Source organism: Diadema antillarum, unplaced genomic scaffold, assembly GCF_040938485.1.
Source record: "Diadema antillarum isolate AM-2024a unplaced genomic scaffold, OU_Dant_1.0 seq00000472_RagTag, whole genome shotgun sequence".
In the NCBI taxonomy this organism is placed as follows: domain Eukaryota; kingdom Metazoa; phylum Echinodermata; class Echinoidea; order Diadematoida; family Diadematidae; genus Diadema; species Diadema antillarum.
In genome coordinates, this window is record NW_027271440.1 from 411,312 (window position 1) to 434,547 (window position 23,236).

At 40.1% G+C, this 23,236-nt stretch overlaps 1 protein-coding gene across 1 annotated transcript; it reads left to right on the plus strand.

Annotated features, from left to right (window-relative positions):
• Window positions 1-706: 706 nt before the first annotated feature.
• On the plus strand, window positions 707-18,153 carry LOC139733373 (LIM/homeobox protein Lhx3-like). The gene is made up of 6 exons (XM_071644208.1): window positions 707-999; window positions 6,528-6,702; window positions 9,228-9,430; window positions 15,520-15,677; window positions 16,980-17,169; window positions 17,714-18,153. The coding sequence occupies exons 1-6, from the start codon at window positions 915-917 to the stop codon at window positions 18,151-18,153; spliced, it is 1,251 nt and encodes a 416-aa protein (XP_071500309.1). The 5' UTR covers window positions 707-914.
• Window positions 18,154-23,236: the final 5,083 nt, after the last annotated feature.

Genomic DNA, 23,236 nt, shown 5'->3' on the forward strand with positions numbered 1-23,236 from the left:
TCCCTTTCACATACTTATTTTCTTTTCATTACAAGAAAATAAAACAAAACGAAGATAGAGAGGTACAATTTGTTGTTTGAGAATGTAATTATATTTGGTTTCAAAATTTTAGAGTACACTGCGTGAACACGAACACACGAATCAGGCATATACCTATTGGTGATCTGTCTATCTACTCTTCTATCTATACCTTTGTCTGTCTATCTATTTATGTATCTATCTATATGAATATGTTTGTTTTCAGTCTTTCTGAAATGAATAGAGCGTAGTACTTGGGGAAAAATATTTGACCAAAGTGACAAAAGCAAGTGGCAGAATTTTTAGCCTTTTGTTTACTCTTCGTAAACGTGAAACTCTGCTCAGAGGGGAATGGAAGGAACATCCTCTGGGCGTAGGAATTGCAAAATTTGTGCTTTGTGGAGAGCGAAGCTGAAATGGTGGCTGTCACAAGGGATTCTCGCTCCCTGATTGGCCCCCTCGCCACGCCTTCCCTCCCTCTAAGCCAATGGGGAGTTAAGAAAGTGAAAATGACGTGTGATTGTCGCGTGCGCACGCCACCACGGGCAGCGGCTCGGTTAATTTCTGGACTTCACGCGTGTTCCACTGCCGTGTCGTCTGCTAGCCAAAAATCGTACCAGAGCAGAAACTGGCTACAAAGCGATAGTCTCCGCACGCACGTGCCTTCCCCACCGGCCCGCGCCTCAGCTCTCCTCATCTCTCTCCCGTCTCCTCTTTCCCTCTCTCCCTCACACCATTCTCCACTTCATTCTCCAGGCAGCATCAACTCCAGAAAGACGGCGAGCCCGCGGACTCTCGCAGCGGGCATCCAGGCAGCACATCATCATCGTCACCCGGGCCAGAGCGGCGAAACGCAAAGTTTGGTGGAGCGGGAAGAAAACGGGGCTAGTGGTGTCATGAAACAGGACGTTTATCTCGGTGGGCCGCTACAGATAGAGCGCAACATGCCACAGGCGAGCACCGACTCCTACCAAGAACAGAGTAAGAAACACACACACGCATTCAATCTCAAAAAACTAATTTTCTTAATTGTCTGTGTTTGGTCCCCTCGTAACCCGACGGTCGACTCATATCATCAGTACCAACCCGTCGTAATGAATTAGTGCAGTCGGGTTTAGCACGGATCCAAAGTCCCAAACTGGGCCTTACCTCGTGTCATCTCGTCTACCAATCAAACCTATTACTCCCACCTCTTCCATCACGGCTAATCCTCTTCTTCACCTGACTCTAACCCTAATCGATTCATCCGCATGCCATATTTAGGATCATTCCTCCCATTCAAATAAAAACTCCTTTAACTTAATCCTTCCCTCACCTCGTTTTTCTCCTTTTTCCTATTTTCGTGCCTCGATGAATCTTACTTTGTCTGAGGAGAAAAAAAATGCATTGTTATACACTTTTATTTCTTTGAATAAAATCCATCCTCATGGCAACTTTGACTTTGAAGATTGACTTGGAAATCGGAGAGGCGAGCATCGGGCGCTAATCTCATCAGGAGTAGCTGAGCGAGAGATGATCTTATTTAGCCCCGTTCCGAGCCAATTCCTATATACATCATAACTCGATTTTCCTTCTCTCTGAATTGAATTTGCCTCCTCAGCGAGTAGATGTACCCGCGCAAAATTATCTTCTTCCTCCGCCTCGCACATAACCCGCTCCTTTTCATGTTTGTTCGCCCGTACACACTGCAAAGAGGTGTTTTTCCTCATTTCCCTCTTTTCTTGCTTCATTTCTCACATTTGGAACCTTCTTTGCGCATCATCTGAAAAGAAATGCAATGAATGCTATTTTTTCTTCTCCCTCTCTATTCTTTTTGTTTTTGTTTTTGGTCTTATTTCATATTCTAGTGTTGCTTTGTGTTGTAACTGAAAGTTATGTATGTTTACTTTGTCAATGTAATAATTTATGTAAAATTCATGTGAAACGAATGTTCAGGCATCAACTGTATCTAATGGATGATAACATGTTACAACCATTGTTGTGAAGGAGATATTCCGATAGATTCGAGCCTACACTCTTGTACACAGTTTTACTTAATTTCCTCCTTAATTTCCTCATTTCGCTCTTTCTGAAATATTTGTGGAATTTCAGTAACGTAAATTCTAGTTATTTTTTTTTATTTTCTCACATGTATTTCTGATATATTTATGGATTTCTTTTCACATTGCGCGTACATAGCTTAAATAAAAAGAATCTGATTTACTCGCGATTTGATTCAGGATTCATATTAGGCATTTTGAAATTTCGACTGTGTCATGAAGGGATTAAAAGAATATCGATTGTGAAGATCAATTATTTGCACACTGAACATGTTGTCACATATCAGGCAGGATTATCAAAAAAAAAAGAAAAAAAAAGAGCATTTTAAGACAAACAATGGGCTAGTCAACAGCTCGAACAAACTGTTAAGTTGTCACTTAAGATGTAAATAAGCGGAATTGTTATAAATCTTTAACATTGATTCACCCGACGTGCGGTTGTCAGCTACTCCTTCTTTGTTGGATGCTAAATTTAGAATGACACTAATGATAAATTGATAATCTGTAATGTTAGCACTTGGGAACAAGCATGCAGTGAATGCGTCTTCAAAAGTGGGAAATAAAGGTAGTATTGTGCGTTATTTCGTTGGAAGATGTAAGCTAGTCCGTTTGCCGAACGCGCCTCCATGTCGGGAGAAAGATTCTCCCACAGAGGCGTCGGATCGAGGCTTTCAGCGGGTCCACTCGCCGCCATGACAACCGGGCAGAGAGTACCTCCGTCGCCGGCGACGCAAGTAGTCAGTGCGCGCGGCGGTTTTATCAATACATCGAACTCTCGAGCTAATCTAATTAAGAAAATTTGATTAGATAAGCAATTAGGATATTAGATAGGGACACTCGCGACTATATGCACTATACACAATGCAAACTACCAATTTGATAGAGATGAATCTGCACTCAAAATACAAACGGATCTTCTTTTTCAGTATATACATATAATAAACATATTTCGTATTTACAAGAGATACATTTTCTTTTAAAGCAAGTCATAATATAACTTAAGTAACCGCGGGTATTTAGAATAAGTAAGGAACGTAATTTACCATTTGCATCTTCATTGCAATACTTATATATATATATATATATATATATATATATATATGAATCGAGTTATATTGAGAGAAATTATTTTACTTCATGATACATCAACAATTTTTCAATGCTTTTTTTCGCTTTGCTTAACTTTTTATACTGTTGACTTAATATTAATTCCCTTTGGGTTACTTTCAAAAAATAATAAAAGTTTTCCTAATAGTATCTTTCTGCGCAGAATACATCTTCTCTAAGCTTAGACTGCGTCCCCAAGTCACAAAGCTTTCTTTTTTATTGGTTTGGATATAAGATCCGTACGGGCCCCGTTTTACCAAAAGATGAAATCGATTTTAAATTACCTTACCACACAGGCTGCCATAGACTTACAGTTGAAAAAAACTATATGATCAATTTTAACTCTTCATAAAACAGGGCCGTGAATATCTTTATATCAGTATTTTCATATTCTTAATTTACATATAATACATGCCATATACAAACATTGATAGAAATGTTTACATCTATTCATTGTAATGTTTTCTTGTATGATTTTGAGGTCTGGTGCAATACATTTATATCTGTTGGTTGTAAGAATTTCAAATATTCTGGTTCTAATTGTCTCTTTTTCCTTTGCCTTTTGCTTCTTTATTGTAAGGTCTTATTACATCAAGCTCATGTTTATAGGATGTACCTCTACTTACACACTCTCATCTTTTCAAAGTGATTGATGGGCGAATAAATCAATTTGAATTGGAATTACAAAAAGACATGAATAATGCAGACAAGAAGTTATATGTTGAATTGCAACAGTTCCAGCAAAGGTTTCTTTTTGTTGTTGTCTTGATTTAAAGCACAAAAATTAAGATAATGTCTACTGATTGCGTATGATTTTTTTTATTGTAAGAAATACAAATTTTATCTTGACTGTTAATGTTCTGAAACTTCTTTTTTTCTGAATAGCTATCGTTATGAACATGAAATTTTGTTTTTTCAAGTTGACACGTTGAGTCACAAACGTGATCAAGGTAAATTGGTAGTTGAATATTTTAACGTTGTAGAAACTTTTTTTTTCTGAATAGCTTTTTTATGCACATGAAATTTTATTTGTACAAGTTGACACGTTGATTCACAAATTTTGCTCAAAGTAAAGCGTAGTTCAACACAGAATGAGTACGTTTAAGCGATTAAGAGAAAACCATATGAATCGAGATTTTATAGGGTGCACTGCTCAAATGTTATTGTATTAACTTATGGATGAATACATCTACATCATGATTTCATTCCAATACATATGGTTCGAAAGGGCTTTAACATGTGATTTTCGACGTTGAGATCAGTAAATTGATAACAGAGTTACTGCATAGACGAAGCAGATATTATGATAGACGTGTTGTGATGAAAAGCGAATTTTATCAAAATAGAAAACCTTCACGAGAAATCTATCACTGCATGAATGTCAAATGTATTACGAGTAGTGCAACTAATCTCATGAAATAAACAATGCCAATATAACATGATTACTTAAACTTTATTATATAAAGCTGTCTTCCGGATGGTTGTTTTCATCTTTGATATACATTTTTATACACTTTGTGTCTAGCGAGTTTCGTGTGACTAATATACCATAATGCAACGTGATAGATAAAGAAATCTGCTTTGAAATTGATCTGTAGGAAAGTGTTATACAAAATTACGTTTACGTCTGCCACTCGCTCATCAACGCTTGACAATTTGTAAATTACAATTTGACATCCATGTTTGCTTTGGAATTTGAATAGGTATAAAATGACTCCCAAATGTGTAATGATGTTTATTCAAAGATTGCACACTTCAAAAAAGGCTTTTTTTTTTTTTTTGCTTTAAACTTGTCAAAAATATTTGGGTAACAATTTCAGCTAGCAAACACTAGTAAGAAGTTTTGTTTCATACACAAAAACGGTATAGGTTGATTGTGTGTTTATATATTTTCCTAGATGATTTTAAAGAGATGACTTATATATATCTTAAACATTTTGAAGTTAAGTTTCTAATTCTTATGTTTTCCCCTATTTTAATGTGCTGACGTCCAAACAAATTTTTTCGCTTGATGAATTCTACTGCTGATAGATCTTCCTCTCCGCTTCGCATACAATGTCGTAGGTCAACGCTGACTATTTTCCCGGGGATTATTCGTAACATATACATAGGAAAGAGAGAAAGCACTGGGTAATGAAGCAAAAAATGGCTTCTCGTTTCCAGTGCGTCATTAGGAATCTCATTACGTTTTTATCTACAGAGACAGTGGTCCAACAACAAGAAAGACTTATATCACACTTTCAAATAATCTTTTAAATATCATTAGCTTTACATCATTTCTCAGTGGAAAGAATGTGTATGGGCTATTTTGTTCCTCTCTACGTCTTCGACTAGAATCTAAGGATTTTGCTTTGTATGGCATGATTCGAGAGAAATTCGATTAATTTTGTATCAGCTATATACCTATGCATTCGTGGAAATAATTTTGTATCCATCAACAGCAGAACTCCTCAGATTCATGACCAGATATTGCACAAGAGTTTGTTTTCTGCTCTTATCTATACTCTCCTTTAGTCTGTTCTCGTGAGGATGATGCGATCTGCTTTTCAAACCACAACAACAACAACAATAACAGCAACAGCACCACCACCAACAAAACTCATTTCGAATATATCTGCACTCAAACAGTAACTCTTCCCAGTACATTGCGTCTTTTTTGCTCAAAGATTACGTGATGCTCATTCACCACACTCACTGATACTCGATGGCAAACGCAGGCTATTATATGGACGGGTTGACAAAGCGTAATAAGACCCACTACGATAACTATCTCATGCATAATGATACAAACGGCGTTTCAGTGCTTTTCTAGATGAAACTGTCCTTCGCATTTGTTATTCTCCCTGACTATTGCTGTGTGTAATGAGGTTCAAAGCTAGAGGTGTCATGTTATCATGGTTATGTCTAATTATTTGTATGTGTGCATGTATACGATGTGAGTAATAATCCTTGTGTGTGTACACGCACACACACACACACACACATACACACTCACACATATATCAGACAATAATAATATTCAGCACTATACTGATACTAATATTCCCAACATGGCATTGTGTGTTAACACTTGATACTAGAAAATCATTAAAACGATTAATAGTTCGCTTTAAGAATTTTGATAGTGATATAGCTTGTGTCAGTCATCCGGTTTATACCCCCCCTCATATATTTTGGAGACATCCTTTCTTTGTATAAGTTTACTTTCCCATGTAATGTATTGATTTATGCTAATGCTTTGAATTCCACTAAAGAAATAAGACGTGTTTTTTTTTTTCTTATCAGAAATTGTAATAATGAAGTACTTAGCAGAAATGTCTAAAATCATCACAGGGCGTATATTTTCATCTCCCTTCTGCTCAGAATCGATTTCTCTTTGTGCGGGCTGTGATCACCCGATCCTCGATCGATTCATACTCAAGGTCGTGGATCGAGCCTGGCATGCTAAATGCCTCCGATGCGTCGACTGTAACGCTCAGCTGACCGATCGCTGCTTCTCACGGGATGGCGGCGTGTTCTGCAAAGAAGACTTCTTCAAGTAAGTACCATCGCCATGGTTACGCCAAAAGTGATGGGCCGCTCTCATCTCAGATAGTATGTGTTCATGTTAGTGAGTGTGTGTGTGTGTGTGTGTGTGCGTGTGTGTGTGTGTGAGAGAGAGAGGATGGGGAAGAGGGAAGGAAAAAACGAGGGAAGAATGAGAAGAAAGCGTTAAGCATGATTTGGTGACAGAGTCAGAGTAACAGCCCTATATTACTATTCCTCTCCCAGTAGCCGATTTCTTTCCTGACTATAATGTGTAAAATGAATGAATCATGGGAGTGTGTCCCGGTCTCTTACCGTGCGAGCATCACCTGACCCGCGGCTAGACCTGCTGACTGACTGGTGTGTAGAAATGCCACGGTGCTCCTGGTGTACGGGAGGAGAAATCCATTCTGTCGCCCGGAGTCATGGCAACCTGCTATGGTGTGTGGGATGCGATCCGGGCGGGACTCGTTTGGGGCAGCGCCCTAATTCCCATGACGCGACCAGCACCCCTCGGGGCGAAATAAGCCTTATTATCGAGACATTACACTTACGTTTCTCCTCTCTTAACTCTGCCTATCTATTCTCTCTTCTCTCTCTCTCTTACTTCATCGTGTCACTGTCTTCAAAAGACGCAACACAAATGGACGAGCTTCACGGTGATTTTTTTGTTGTTGTTCTCTTTATGGAATTAAATGAAAACGCCCACCGGAGGAACTTTTTTTTTCTTCTGCTGTGCCAGCCCTACGGTACTGAGCCCCTCATTTGCCTAGCACTCCAGCTGGCAGTGGCGCCACCGCGTCGTACAGTGGCGCCGCCCGAGTGGTACAGTGGCGCCGCCCGAGTCGTGTCTGTACGGTGTGTCACACGTGAGGTTATCTACCTCCCCGTGAGTGCGTTCTCATGATCAAAGACGGTAGCTCTATACTTGATGTGTGTTTGTGTTTGTGTGTGTATGTGTGTGTGTGCGCGCGTGAGAGAGAGAGTGTGTTTTGTATGTATGTCTGTGTGTATTTATATTTGATGCAGTTGCAGTAGTAGGCCAAGTAGTAGTAGTAGTAGTAGTAGTAGTAGTAGTCAGTAGTAGTAGTAGTAATAGTCGCAGCAGTATAGAGGTAGTAATAGGTAGCAGTATAATAGTAGTAGTAGTTAGTATAGTAGTAGCAAGTAGTAGTCATCAATAGCAGATGCAAAAGTCGCATAAACTTTCCATTTTCACGTTCTATTGTTTGTTTGAATTCCTCAGACCATGACATGTCAAATAGATAATAATTGATAACAATGATAGTTGTGTAGGATCCTTTTGGACACTACAAATCGTTTGACGCCGTGTTGATTAGAAATCTGAGCATAATCTTTACAAAATCAGAATAAAGCGTCATTCGATCAAGTATATTATTGCACAAGAGAGATACAGAAGACTCAGTTCAGGCGCTAGGAGTCCGTTTTATCAATAAACACGGCTGTGAGAATGTGTTTTGCCGGCTTAATATCAAGAAAGAAAGAAAGATTAAGAGTTTTGGCATACCGACAGTGTGTCCGTATCTCTACACGAACAAAGACAATTGCGTCAGCGCATCGTTCGTCCAAAAGTTCAACCTCCTCGAATTACGCGCAGACTATCTGTGTTAATTGAAGCAGCGGCGAGGCGCGAAAGCATGTGTTCGCCATGTGCCGCGCGAAATTTTCCCCTAAATCCTGATCGAGATCAGACTCTGCGTCTTAATTCCTTGTTGTAAGTGGCCCCAATATATTTTGAAGTGGTTAGAGGGTTTTCTAGTCCAGAAGGGGTCAATGACACCTTAAGAAATCTTATTTCGACGCTGAAAGCCAACAGCCATTTTGGTGATGTCAATGAACTCTCGTGGTTGCTGTCAACGGGAAACCTCAACAAAGTTGAAATAGGTCGTTTGTGTTCGGGCTTTCTCGATGAATGTTGTGAACGCAAGGGGGTCCTCGTCATTAACCTTTTGATCCGGATTTGTTTTTATCTTCAATCAGCAGCCAGATTCATCAAGACTCAAAAGATATAAAATGAAAGGTTAACAAAACACTCGGAGACATCGCTGCTCCATCTTTGCTTGTCTGTCATTAATCTGATGAGCGGCTTGTGGAACGAACTCAGGAGGGAAAAAGAAAGAATGTGAAAAGTGACCGTTTTCTATACACTTCTACATCCTAGCAGACGGTAGTTGGAGGTAGAAACATTTTTAGGCCGTCCAGGATTTCCTTTAATTCACCTCAACTTGGCAAATAGGATAACATGTATTATAGTCTACAGAGCGTGTCTGTTATAGAGAATTTGATGTTTAGGGGATTTCGAATTTTGTTTTTGGCAGTTTGTGGTATCTCGTATAGTTTTGGTCAGAATTCTCGAACGAATGATAATTAATCGAATCACGATCATTCGAAGATGAGATGTTCTATTACATTTACTAACAGCCACACTTTCAATGTGTGCCTTGACCCATAGTCATTATCGTGACTCTTGGATTTTGCGAACAATATTTTAATGACGTCATTCCTTGTCATCGACAGGCGATTCGGCACAAAGTGCGCGTCGTGCGAGAAGGGCATCGCACCGACAGAGATCGTCCGGCGCGCCCTGGATAATGTGTACCATCTTCACTGCTTCTGCTGTATCATCTGTACCAGACAGCTCTCTACGGGGGACGAATTCTTCCTGATGACTGACAACAAGTTGGTCTGTAAGGGAGACTACGAGGCGGCCAAAGCACGAGGTTAGTTGACAGAGTGCGAGTCTCATCATAGAGCAGTCTCATGTATTCACTTGACTATTTATTTATCTATCTAACTAAATATTGTATCTTATCCTCTCCCTCTCTATCTATCTATCTATCTATCTATCTCTCTATCTATATCATCTGTATCTACCTGTTTATGTGTACACATAAAAACATAGCTAGAGATATAGATGTATACATACATTCCAGTTATACATAAAACTTTACTTCTTTCTTCACCTTCCCTTCTCCTGTCTTCTGCTGTCATCTTTTCACGATGTTTCATCTTTCAAAACTTTATATTTCAAATTGGATTTCGAATTGGCAGTTCCCCGTGTCCTCCGCTTGCTCGTCAGCAGACGTTTAAACAAACAAATCTGGCCAAGGGAAATTAATTGACCGTCGATGAAATGCAGGTTTACATTGCTGTGCCTTAAAGTGTCTTAACCATATCTTATCACGAGGATTTGAATTCATCTTGCAATAAGAATGACTAATGAAATGATAACATAACAAGTTATTGATACTAGTCTAGGAATAAATTAAAGTTGCTGAATTGATTCAAAACCGTAAGAGAACAAGATATAGCGACATAACGGGTTTACAATTATACTTGAGGTGTAGTCATGTTCACTCAATTTCACCAAGTCGAACCGCCGTTTGTAGTGAAGTTTTCAAGTTAAGGATTGATGGGTGAGTTAGATAGGAGGGTGGGAATGATAAACTCATCGGTTTTATCACGTTACATTGTCTGAATATTATAGCTTTCATTGAATATATGCGTTAAATATATAACGTGCTTTTCATCTGGTGCCAGATAAAGATACGACAGGTTAACAATTAACCCTGAGTTTAAAAAAAAATAAATAAAATGACAGTAATACAAACCTAAAGCTAGAAGATGTCGCAAGTGAAAATACCAGCGGTGAGAACTGTAGAGGTAAAAATGTCAGACGTCAGGCGTTATGTACTCCATGCATAAATTTACGGCGAAATTTTCACTCATCCCACATGTGTTCTGAAATTATCAAGCAAGGCGAACCACTGGTAGTCTTTAATCAGTGGTTTTTATACTGTCAAGTAAGACTCAAATCCATGTTCATATTGTAGTTACTTAGACGAGTAAAGTGAAACAAACAGAACAGTGATCGTTCCTTTAAAATCTTACAAAGACAAGACTGAGCTGAGAAGTTTAACATGCCTTCGAGAAATATTATTTCCGATCACTGATATCGTATTTCCCTCTCACTCTGTCTTTTTGCAACCAACTCATTTGGAAGCCGTGGGAAAAGTGTTACCTCGTTTTGTTTCCTTCTGAAAAGGTTATTGACTGATATGCAAACAATCGAAGCCCTACAGTTGCTTCTCATCATGGCGATGCTTTGGAGCTAAATTCATAATTACTCTCTGTTTGGCGCGAATGGAGCGGATTCGGCGAGAAGAATTTTGAACTATCCCTTTCTTTAAAGAAAAAGGAAAAAAAATGTCCCAACTTAAGTCCAGGCCAATCATTGGCTTGAGAGTAATCAGTAGAGACAAAATATCCTTATTAAACTCAGTGGTAAGCTGCGCCAATCATAATATTACTAAACAAGTGGGCTAACTCATTAATGCCTACAACACAGACTGTTGTTGCCATGGAGACGGCTTCGCTATACTTACCCCGAATTTTGCAATTACTTAATCGTGCGCACGCATTCCTCCGTGGCGCCCTTTTGTTACGAGGCTGCGACAACGATGAGAAAGTCTTCGAAACGGCTTGCTACTGAACACAGCGATCCCGCGAAACAACTCATGCCCCAGTTTTATTGCTACTTGCCCCCTTTTGTGCCAACGATTCGCTCCGTTTACTCCGCGTACGATGAGCAAGGAAACAGGAAAACAGATCGGGCATATGTCTTCCCCGAAATATGGGCAAAATTTCCCACGGAAATTATATTTTTGTGCTCCCTGTCATACGACCAGTGGGTGTGAATTGGTTCCCACACTTCTGCTGAGGTTCCGCTGTAGCCAAAATGCACTTTCGTAAATGATCGTCGCTTCGTCGTTACTTCGTTTCTTATGAGTAATTCTGTCGTGCGCTCGCACGGAACCGAAATCATCAAGGTGATCGTGTTGTCGTCGGTGATGATAAAGATCACGGAAGACTTGTCATTTGTTTCTCCATGGAATCGATTAATCCACATGTTGACTGTCTATGTGGATACAATTGCTCCTGAATTGAATGAATATAAGTGACAGACCCACTAATGCGTAAAATCCAACAGACCTCTCCCGTATTTCTGTGTGGGGCTTTTTTTCCCCCTAAAACATATCTTTTACATCTATAACGAGATGCGGCTCTCTCGATTTCTCCAATGCAATGTGTTTTGTAAACTGTAAGGTGTTCATCTGAAGAAAATCCGGATTTTTAAACAATCTTTTAAGGGTTATGCTGTCTGACTTATCAAGACAATTTTACAATAAGATTTACAAAAAGGGCTCTGTCCATAAAGTAAAAATGTTACAAATATCGTAAGTGTTGCAATAATTACGGTTACTCTGGCAGTAGTTAGGAAAGCAAAAAATAATAAATAAATCAGCCATGAGGGTTAAAGTTGTTACCAGAGTTACTCCAAGTGTGGCAGCGTAAATTAATTGCAAATCTAATTACAATATGAGCCCTTTGATAAATCGGAAAAAAGGATTCTCTATGTACTTTTTAAAAAGATATTTTCTATGATGTAAGAGCGTAATTGATGTGTTGAAATCCAATCTTTTAGACACAAATTCACTCAAAACTACAATGACAATACCGAGTGCATTTTTAACGGTTTGCCTTATCTGTGTTTTGTCTCAATAGACGTTCGAGTCATACAAGAATCCACCGCACAAGGTATTTAATTTCCAAAGAAACAATTGTAATTACTTGTTACGACTTTTCATGTTATATAAAGCTCACTATTATCACTGGTTTAATTACTATATAAATCACCATATATATTTTCAAGCCCCCGTTCTTATAAATCTAGCTGAGCAATTTATATGAATTGGTGTTATTCGAGATAGATAATGTATGTACGATAATATCAAGAATATGCCAGGTTTCCGAAATGCGTATGATAGGACCACTTTTTGTCGGGGTTTTACGAAACCGCCAAGACCGATCACCAACCGTTTACTTGAATTGGAGATTGATGCTCTTATGACGTGTATACGTGCAAAATGAAAGAGATAAACATTACTCGCCTCCCTGTATTCAATTATTTAAATGTTCACTTTTGGATACTGACGTGTCTTGTAAGTTTTATGAGTGTCTTTATGGTGTATGTTACTCTCTACGCACACCACACGCGCGGTACCTTCTAGGTTTTTGTGCGATATTTATCTGGTTTGTTAGAGGTGGAATACTTCGCCTTAATCTGAATAGAATCATTTGCCCGTAATGTGAGGAAATTCAGAAGCGACAATGTTCCCGAGTCTCAGCATGTGCAACTAATGGCAACCGGTGCCGATGGAACTAATGATAATTAAAACGACACTCGATGGATGCGCTCTACAATCACATTCATTAGTCTCCTAATGAAGGGCAGCTCTAGATCCCCTGAGGCACAATACATCCTTTCCCTTGGAGTCAGCCCCCTTGTGGTGTGCACGCTGGGGATACCTTTTAGTCCCTCAGAAGCTAAACTAAAGTCTGAACATTTTCGCAAGCTCATCAGACTGTTTTCTCACGTCCGAATGCGTTGATCAAAAGCTTGTTGTAAATAGCATTAACGGTAGCCATGCACCCTCGGTCCTTAGTAGATCATTTCCTTCTTTGACCGTAGATGCCAAAAGAGAACATGCTATACCAATTTATATCTTAAATCAAGAAACTTATTCTTGATCATTTAGAACGAAACGTCTGAATAGGAGTTTTATACAATACGTTCGTCGTAAATGTGTTTATGATTAATAAGTGAGCATAGAAGCTTCCTACTTTTAACGATACTCAATACCTGACAGCAGCTAGTGTAATAATGTTGGTGAATGTTTGCCATTGAATCTCAATCATACATTGTATTGTGGTAGTCACCTTCTGATCCCGTGGATGACGCAAGATATACTATTTTCATCCGTCTTGTAGATATAAGATGTAGGTGTTCATACGTTTAGTAAATATTACAAATGGATTTCTAAGTATGCATTGAGTGTTGCTTAAGATGTAGGCCTCCTTCGTTTTACTTCCTCTATGAGAGTGTCTTCGTTCCTTCCGCCCGATGTAATTTCCCCATTAAAGTATTTCAAAATTTCCTGTAACATCATGCTCCACGCTTTAGTGTCTAGATAACAGTCCAAATTTGCAGACGATTATCATAAATTCACTATTTTATTTATCAACACTTCTTTTGATGGAAAAGCTCGCGGCTTTTGTCGCCCTAAATTAACCACGACGTCTCGTCAAATACCATGACTGCCGAAAATATAAACCCATTAACATCCCTTTCTGCCTTTCTGTATCATGAATTAAAAAAGCGTTGCGCGGGAAATTTCAGTGGTATTATATGGCTAATAGGATAACGAGTCTGATGCAGTTTTGTACATGAATATGTAAGCCAGAGTTACAACTGTCCATTTTAAAGTCAATATTTGATAGGCCTACGCGGTTCCCGAACGGGATTCTTTTTAAAAGTCAATCGCTCCACTTACTTTACGGAATAAATCAACAAGTAGTCTGTTACAAAATTCAGTTTGAGAGGGAGAAAGAGAAAAAAGTGTTACATATTACCACACCAGTGATTCCGTCGTTAGTTGGTAGTGGAAAATGGTCCACCAAAGTAACAAGTTGTCTCCCCCCCCCCCCCCATACACATCTGTCAAGAGCCAGAGGGGGAGACAAACACGTAGCAATAATGAAAATGAAAAGATGATGAGAGAGGAAGAGCGAGGGAGGGGGAGTGACAAGCGAAAGGCAAGTTTGAAAGCACCGATGTCGCCATAGAATATTCATGCCATAAAATGGCAGACTCATGAAAAGGTAATGACCATTTGTCATAGCCGGCTCGATGAGCTTGCCCAAATGTCAGTGTTGGAATCATGGCCGTCCGATTACCGTCAGTAATCCCTGCTCCTCTGTCTCCACCCCCCCCCCCCCCCCCCGTCTGTCAGCCAGTCTTTTTTTCTCTCTCTCTGTCTCCCTTTATTATTATTTTGCTGATATTACCACCATCTCTTGTCATTGCATCGATATATTTGTAAAGTTGCACACTTGTCGCTCCCCACCTCACCCCTTGTCGTGCGCTCTCTGGGAAGCAGCGTTCAATGATTGCTACGCTGGGAACGAGGAGCTCATCGTCTGCTCCTGAGTGTATTCAAACGCTGTGGCAGGGCGCAAAAAGGGCGGGAATGAATAAGGAAGATGACAGGGGAAATGCGTGCTTGACTAACGACGCGTGACGGGGTAGCTCGTCTACGCGTTCCCCTTCCCGCGCGCTTTCTCAATGATTTATACGTCCATTGTGGTCCCGCGAGAGCGTGTCGATTCGCGCCAGTGCGAAGCTTTTACACGCGCCGCTGAATGGTCGTCCCATCATATCTCTATCATCTCATATTGATAATTGCCCCTTACCCCCTCCCACTGGCCCCATACCAAAAGCCATTCCCGCAAAGAGGACTCATCTTCAGTCATTCGCTACAGTTGTTCATTTCTGCATACTATCAAGGACCATCTCCTCTTAATGCTCTCCCACACAACGGGTGATAATGAAACTTGTTGCGCCATCAGTGTGTAGCACCTTCACGACAAAACTCCTCTTCCATCCCTCTCACCCCCCCCCCCCCATCTCTGTCTTTCTCCCTCCCAGTCATCCGCCTGCCAACCTATTGTCAACGATCAATTGCATTAATGCAAAATTTGAAGTTGATGACACCCGAATGGATTGACTACAAATTGCTCCCTCGCTTCACTGGTTTAAGTCGTACACAACGAAAGACTCCTGCACAAGATGAAATTAGAGTGAAAAAGAGATCAGGAAATACAGCCTTGTCCATCTCCTGTATCCCATAAGCAATCGTAATTACCTGCGTGTTTGTCCGTTCTTTTGTCTTCCTCTCTTGTGTCACAGAACTTGAGATGGATAACAGTAACAAGCGCCCTCGCACGACGATCACAGCCAAGCAACTGGAGACTCTGAAGAACGCATACTCCAATAGTCCCAAACCTGCCAGGCACGTCCGAGAACAACTCGCGCAGGAGACCGGTCTGGATATGAGGGTGGTACAGGTGAGCTTATACACGTCGTATAATTCAATGCCCAAGAGGGAACTAGTCAAACTGGAGACGAGATTGTCAACACAATCATGAATGCATTACTAGTATATTATTATCTTTCTTTCTGAAAATGCCAGACGGTAAAATTGGGAAGTTTCTTGTTGTTTTCATTTTCCATCCGTATATATACAAGACAAGATGCCTGAAATTGTTCTGCTGTACGATCGTAGTGCTGCCGGCCTTCCATGGGTCTAGCTCTATGTATTAGCGGTTTTATTCTAGCTGTCCTATTTTCCATCATACGTAGAACATAATCATCAGCCGCGTAAAGTAGACACTTTCAGTCAAATTACAGAGCGAACTGCTAAATGAATACTGTAAAAATACAGATCTCCCCATATCAAGCTGCTAGCTCAGGAACTAAATAGGAGCATCGCTCAGTCATCACTTATGTCATATCTTCAAAATCATGATAATCATTACTATCATCATCATCATCATCATCATCACCACCACCACCAACCCCACCACCACAATCGTCATCATCCTCATCAACACATTATAATCCTCCTCCTCACCCTCATCATCATCATCATCATCATCATCATCATCATCATATCCACCATTGTCCACTGCGCATCATCAGTACACAAACAATCTTCACATAATGTGAGGATGAATTAATACATAAGGTACATGACAATAGCACAAAGTTCATTTCATCCTAATTCCATCATAATAGAAAAGACTACAAGCCTCTGGTTGATACCGCTTTGATATAAAGATCTTGTTCCTATAGGAGAATATAGATTGGCTCAATACAATGAAATCTAAAAAAAAGGGCATCGTTCACTTTATTTGAGTGTCTTGCTTTCACACTCTTTCTAAGAGCAGCGTTGTAGGCTTATTAACATTCACGTTTAACACCCTGCATGTTCCGTTTGTCACGTTTTAGGGCGGGAATGCAGACAAAGTTGTCTGATACTAATGGGGAGGGCTTTTATGAGGTTGCTATGGCAACCATACGCCTGCTCCCATTCCATTCCGCGGCTTATGGAGCGATATCATAGTTACGAGACGTCTTGTCTTTTGATCGTTTGAGGTAACCATGGTAATGATACGTCTGTCCTCGTTCTTGTGACCTTGTCATTCAAAGGAAACATTCTAACACCAGAAATTATAATGAGGACACCGTTTGGTCTACTTTTCGTCTTTCGATCGATATATAAAAGCACAGAGCAATAACAACTCAGATTTTCCCCCTGTTCTCCATCATTACAAAGTAACAATCAATTCTCTCCTCCAATCCACCAGGTCTGGTTTCAGAATCGTCGCGCCAAGGAAAAGCGGCTGAAGAAGGATGCCAATCGACAAAGATGGGGTCACTACTTCCGCAACATCAAGCGGGTGAATGACGCCAGCAGTCCGGCTAGTGGGCCGGAGCCGCTCGCCTCGCCCGTCAAGCTCGAACCGTCGGAGATTGGCGACCAGACGGACTTCGACGGTTAGTCAAACACTTTCCTTATTCACGAGGTACATGTCTCTCCTCCAAAATTGAGTGAAATAATCTCGTTCTCTTCTTTTGATAAAGAGAAAGATTATCTAATTCTTAGAGGAGTTGTTTCAAGACCTCACGCTGACTTTAATTCCAGTTAAAAGCGGTACATCAGTGGCCTATTGTCAGAAAGTGAACTTTGAATCTTAGCGCGTTTAACTTTTATAGTCTGATCTCAAGGGTCATATAGTAGGACTCTCTCTTGAAGAACCCTTAGGGATACAAACTTATCGATGACAATAATGCTATAATTTAACAATATTGCAACTTCGTTAATGTCATGCATTCAAGCTGTGATGCAGAGGTCGTACTTTCTTTTATCATTCCATTTCGAAAGAGTCTTTCATGGTCAAAATGCTAAATTGCAGCTTGTAGTTTGCTAGATTCTGTTCGTAGTCAAATTTGTTAAAGAATAGCAGAAAGCCGCGATAGAATGTGTCTGCATAGTAGTTACAGTCTGTCAATTTATCTTTCCCCTCGATGATATTTACAGATCATTCTCCCGGTATGCCCGATCACGGCCTTCCGTACCCCAACGACCGCCCCCCTGTGCCACCAGTCGTCTCCAACAACGGTTCGTTCATCAACTCGTGCGAGTCCTTTCTTTCGCCTCTGCCCACCACTCCTGCCGTCTCGAACGGCTACCCGGTCAACAACCCCTCCCCGACACTGCCCGTCCAACAGTCGCCTGGAACCATGCCCGGAATCCCGTTCACCGAGGCGGCGGGTATGCCTGGCATCATGAGCGGGGCCAGTCATGGTCTCGGCGAGGCCATGCGAGCCGTGGTCAACCCCGGCGGCGACATCGGTGTCATCACGCCCCCGCCTCCACCCCCACCAGCTGGTTTCCATGACGACTTCCCGCAGCCACACCCTGGTCCCTGGTTAGACCACCACATCCCTCATCCGCACCCGCATCACCCACAGTATTAACCTGGAGGAAACTACGTTTTCCTTCCAGGTTGGACCTGGTTTTTGACTCGGTTTGAACTTTGACCTCAAAAGACAACTCGCCCGTTTGGTTGCCATGACAATATGCATTTTTTGAAAACAAACAAGAAGAAGACAACATAATGACAGTATATAAGTGCAATCGCCACGTGGATCACAAGATGGAGTAACTGTGTTTCCACTCTTGAGAAGAATTTCATCCCATCGAGTGATCGGAGTATGGAAGGGGAGTGAGTTAACTGGCGTTCTTAGTGATGTTTAATACTCTTATTATGACTGTAATTATTAACATGGTTGTTGGTATCATTATCATTAATCAGAAAAAAAAGCAATGTATGATAAGCGTGCAATTTCATTTGAGACGACTCATAACGTTTTTTTTTTTTTTTGTTGGTTTGTTTTGTAGAGAAACATATAATATATCATTCAACAGACCGCGGTTGCGTGTGTATTCATTGTAGGTTCCGCCTTTTTTTCTTTCATCGTTATTTTTTTTTCCTTGCCAGCGTGCCGGATTGATTTCAAATATTCATTCTAAATTTCAGATAAGGCATCGAGTCCTTGTTACAATGAAAGCATGCCGACAATATCGCAAACATATAACTCAAGGCATCAAGTTTTATGCTTGTCTCTCTCTGAACATGATGTGGCGTCTTCTCACGCCATCAGATTTTTTTTTCCTTCGGTGCAATTTCTTGGTACCAAACTGCAATCTGGAATGACGTGAAATTCTTCTCTCTTGCCACTATGAGCTGACGCTCGGTGGTAACAACCAGTAACTTGCCATTCAGATAAAAGTAACAGTAAAAACAACAATCCTACGTGCGACTATGAAGACGATAAACATGGATTGTGCTTTTTAGCATTATGTAGATGAAGGGATATACAGCTGTACGTACTTAGCATTGAAATGAATTCGTTCACGAAATTATTCCTACAAAGAAAAGCTGAGTACATCATCGACTCGCGGGTCATTATGAAAGATATGCGGTATATAGTAATGATATATTCATGTTATGACAAACATTCCAAAGATAAAAAAAAAGAAGACAGAAGATGTAAGCTTGCATTCAATGCAAAAAGTTACATAATTGATAAACCTTGATATCATACAGCTGGTGGAATTTGCAGAGTCCTGAACGTAGCGCTCTACTTCGCCCCAATTGTGAGTGTTGTATTGGTAAACCCATCAGGTGAACTACACTGGGGTGCTTTTCACCGGGACGCCAACTGATATTATCACACCCTCTCTGCTCACTGTCAGGTCGATTGGGATTTGCTTAAAGCCAACGCCCGTTTAGGCTTGTACTCTGGTTGTCATGGATACTCAAATCGTCTGCGAATTGCAAGGAAATGGTCTGACAGGGAAACAACTGGCGATGTATGCATGCACCCATTTTATCCAAAGAAAATAATGTTATCGTCTGCATGAACGGACTCATTGCATTAAATCACGTTTACCATAATGACTGTGAGTTGTGAGTCTGCTAATTCAGATTTATTACACGACCTGATGTGTTAAGAGGGGTTTATTCTGCGACATAAACAACTAAAACTGATTCTTTTAATGCAGATAACAGTAGCTGCGTTTAATACATTTAAGGATAAGATATGAAGTACTACAAAATACAATATACGTCCTAACGGAGGTAATCATAAGTAAAGCCAATAAACGCATCAACATTGTGTGTGGAAATATGCGCAAAATATGTACTATGTCAAAAACATTCCATCCTATTGAAAAATTCTACTGCGTTGTAGAATATGATTCGCAGATTTAATCATACTCATAAAACGTGCAACGAAGGGCGGGGCATATACGTGCAATACGATATTTATGGTAAATGTACAGACACTGAGAGTTGGAGCCAAATGATTAAAGTTTTCGTCAATCTTTCTCTCCCTCGCTCTCAGCTCTTTCATAAATTTGCAAGAATGTGGTTATAATTATATGTCGAAAACAACGAACTCGCAGCCAGTGGCCGAAGAGACTAGAATATGCAATAGTTGTACCAGACTGAAGATAAGTAACTTCAAAAATACTACTAAAGCCATTTGTGATAGAAATGATATAATTTCCCAGCAGCGCATTATAAGAAAAAAAAAGTACGATATCGGGGAAATGTTGTATGATAAGAGAACTATAGGAAATACCAAGCTTACAAATTTACTAGCAAGTGATGTTTTTTATACATCAGTGAGTGATCACAAAGCAATTGTTATTTCTGGTATTTCATTTAAATAACCAGATCAGCTCAACGGGTATTTTGTCGTATAATAATAAATTATAATCGACATGCAGCACGAGCAAAACCTGATATCTTGAAAATAAAACAAAATGTAGCGCTTGGGGGATTATCATAATAAAATTATATCAAAAGCTTATTTATGATAGGCGAAATTTTCATACTTGGAAATCAACCAGTATCATATAACGTGTATAATCCTTTCTCGTCACCAAAGATTTATCCCGAAATGTCATAAAATCACTTAAAAATTTACAGTGCAACTCTTAAATCTACTCATTCCGTAGAAATTTGTTGTGTGTCAATTTGCTTCGCATTTCATTTCAAATGTCATGATATCCATTGGCATTTCATTCATTCCAACATGTACCTTTGATACAAAACGGGAAAATGTGCAATTTTATTGGATCTCAAAGTTTGGACGTCTGATATTTGATTTTCAATTCAGGTTACTGAGTGAAATATCCTTTATGACTACATACTTCTATGTATGTTATGTATGCTTCATCTTGCCAAGAAAGTTCAAGAACAACTTCAACAATGGGCATGACGGGAGATATGCAAGAGATGCAAGTTTTAGTTCAATCAGTTAAGAACGGCAATAGTTTCTCGTTTTCTAGCTATTAATATTTGTCAAAACATGTACTAAATTTTCCATGTCTATCACATTCTACTGATGGCCGATTGTACTCCACTTTCTGGATTTAATTTCCAGTGTTTTGCCAGCGAGCAAACAAACATAATTATATTTATGCATTTTGTCGAGTGAATGATCTGTGCACGTCTTGCCACAATCATGTCTCAGCATGGACAACTATTTATAGGTACTCATCTTTGTTCACTTATTTATGTTTTCTGTTTGTTTCTTGTTTTTCGCATTCGTACCCGGAAATGAAATACTGTTGTATATTAATTTATCGACAAATACAATGTGATCACACATCATGTGAATACTGGGTTGTCTCTCCAGTCTTTTAGTCTGTAATATATTCTGTGTTCACAATCACACTAGTGTGAAAGTCGTGGCTGTTTCGTGGATCAGAAAGAGAAATGTTTATAAAGAGGATGAAAGCAAAAAAGGGAAGAGAATAGATGGAGATGAAGACCAAGAAGAAGGAGGAGGAGGACGGTGGAAGAAGAGGAAGAGGAGGAGGAGGAGGAGGAGGAGGAGGAGGAGGAGGAGGAGAAGAAGAAGAAGAAGAAGAAGAAGAAGATGATGATGATGATAATGATGGTGATGATGAGGAGGAGGAGGTGGAGGAGGAGGAGGGCGATGGAGGAAGAGGAAGAGGAGGGGGATGGTGATGATGAAGAAGAAGAAAGTGGTGATGATGACAATCATGTATGTATTATGGTGGCAGTGATTACAATGGCTGACTGTGTTGTTGATTATGACTGTACCGATGTCAAAATGAATATGGTAACCATGTTGTGGACGATGGTTTGACGATCGTGTTTATTAGTGAAGGTGAGATTTCTGTAACATGCATGTGATGTCAAGCGCATGTCCTCCTCCTCCTCCCACTGCTGCTGCTACTACTGTTACTGCTGCAACTACTACCACGTACTACTGCTACTACTGTATACTGTTACTGCTACTACTTAACTACTACTATTACTACTACTACTACTACTACTACTACTACTACAATTCACTGTACTACTATACAAGTATATACTACTACAGTGTACTACTACTTCTACATCTGCCACCACTTGCAATACTGTGTGTGTGCGTGTGTGTATGTGCGTATATGTGTGTGTACTAGTATCGTAGTGGTGGATTAATCGACCAGTCAATCGCCTCTACATGTCCTTTGGCTTGTTTGTTTATCCTTCATCCTTCACCATTGTAATTCAGAAGTCGTCCAACCGGCACATCATTACGGGAACGGGCTCCTAAAACACCACGTGGATGCATGCACACTGAGCTGACAAAAAAGTCATACAATCCGTTTACCACCCACACACGCACAAGCACACACACACACATCCGTCCGCCTTTCAACAAATCCGTAATACACACGTACATATTAACGATTAATGACCTTGCTATATTCTTAGCAAAACGCCACAACGTTAAAATTCATGTCAAGGTTTATTTCGGAAAATCTGCAGTGTGCCTGCCTCACACATAATTATACAATAATCACCACGCTTGCGCGCACATGATGAGGAGATCTATAGGGAAAATTTAACGAATAGAGAATATGACGGATTTCCCTCCCTTTTTGAGGGAGCTGTTGTTCTTTAATGCTGATGATTACTGAATCAGTACAAGAGAGGTTGACAGTGAACAGACGTCTGAGAGCGCTCATTTGTACGAGATAATTTGTGTCTGGCAACAAAGTACTTGGAAATCTTCTTCTGGTCGCCATAGCGACGTGCTCTTGTTTGGTACATTGTCTGTATATTGTCAAGTTCAAACTTGAGTACTAGTATTCGAGCGTATCTGGAATGCATGATAATTTCTCACTTCACTGCGTATTATGCAAGGTGAACAAAGAACATTGAATGATAACTTGGGAATTTTGGACTAAGCCCCGACAAGGCATAATTATTCATTGTTACAGGCGAAGGAACAATGAATAATGAATAATTTTGAAAATGTTAGAATCGATGTACCGTTCATTACTTCCTCCTCCGCTCGTCAAATGGCTGTGACCTTTCACCTACTACGGCTTGACTTCAATCTTTCCTCTGTTTGTATCAGCTTAAAGGATCTGTATTGAAGTGTTCTCAATGTGGCTACTTTTGCTCTACTTATTAGAAAGTCTCGTCAAGTTCTGTAAGTGCGCCCTCTGGGGGTAAGTGAGTGC

Coding starts and splice junctions, on each gene's coding strand:
- LOC139733373 (XM_071644208.1), top strand. CDS start 915: ATGAAACAGGACGTTTATCTCGGTGGGCCGCTACAGATAGAGCGCAAC. Junction 1,000..6,527: donor CGACTCCTACCAAGAACAGA/GTAAGAAACACA, acceptor CCTTCTGCTCAG/AATCGATTTCTCTTTGTGCG. Junction 9,431..15,519: donor CGAGGCGGCCAAAGCACGAG/GTTAGTTGACAG, acceptor CTTGTGTCACAG/AACTTGAGATGGATAACAGT.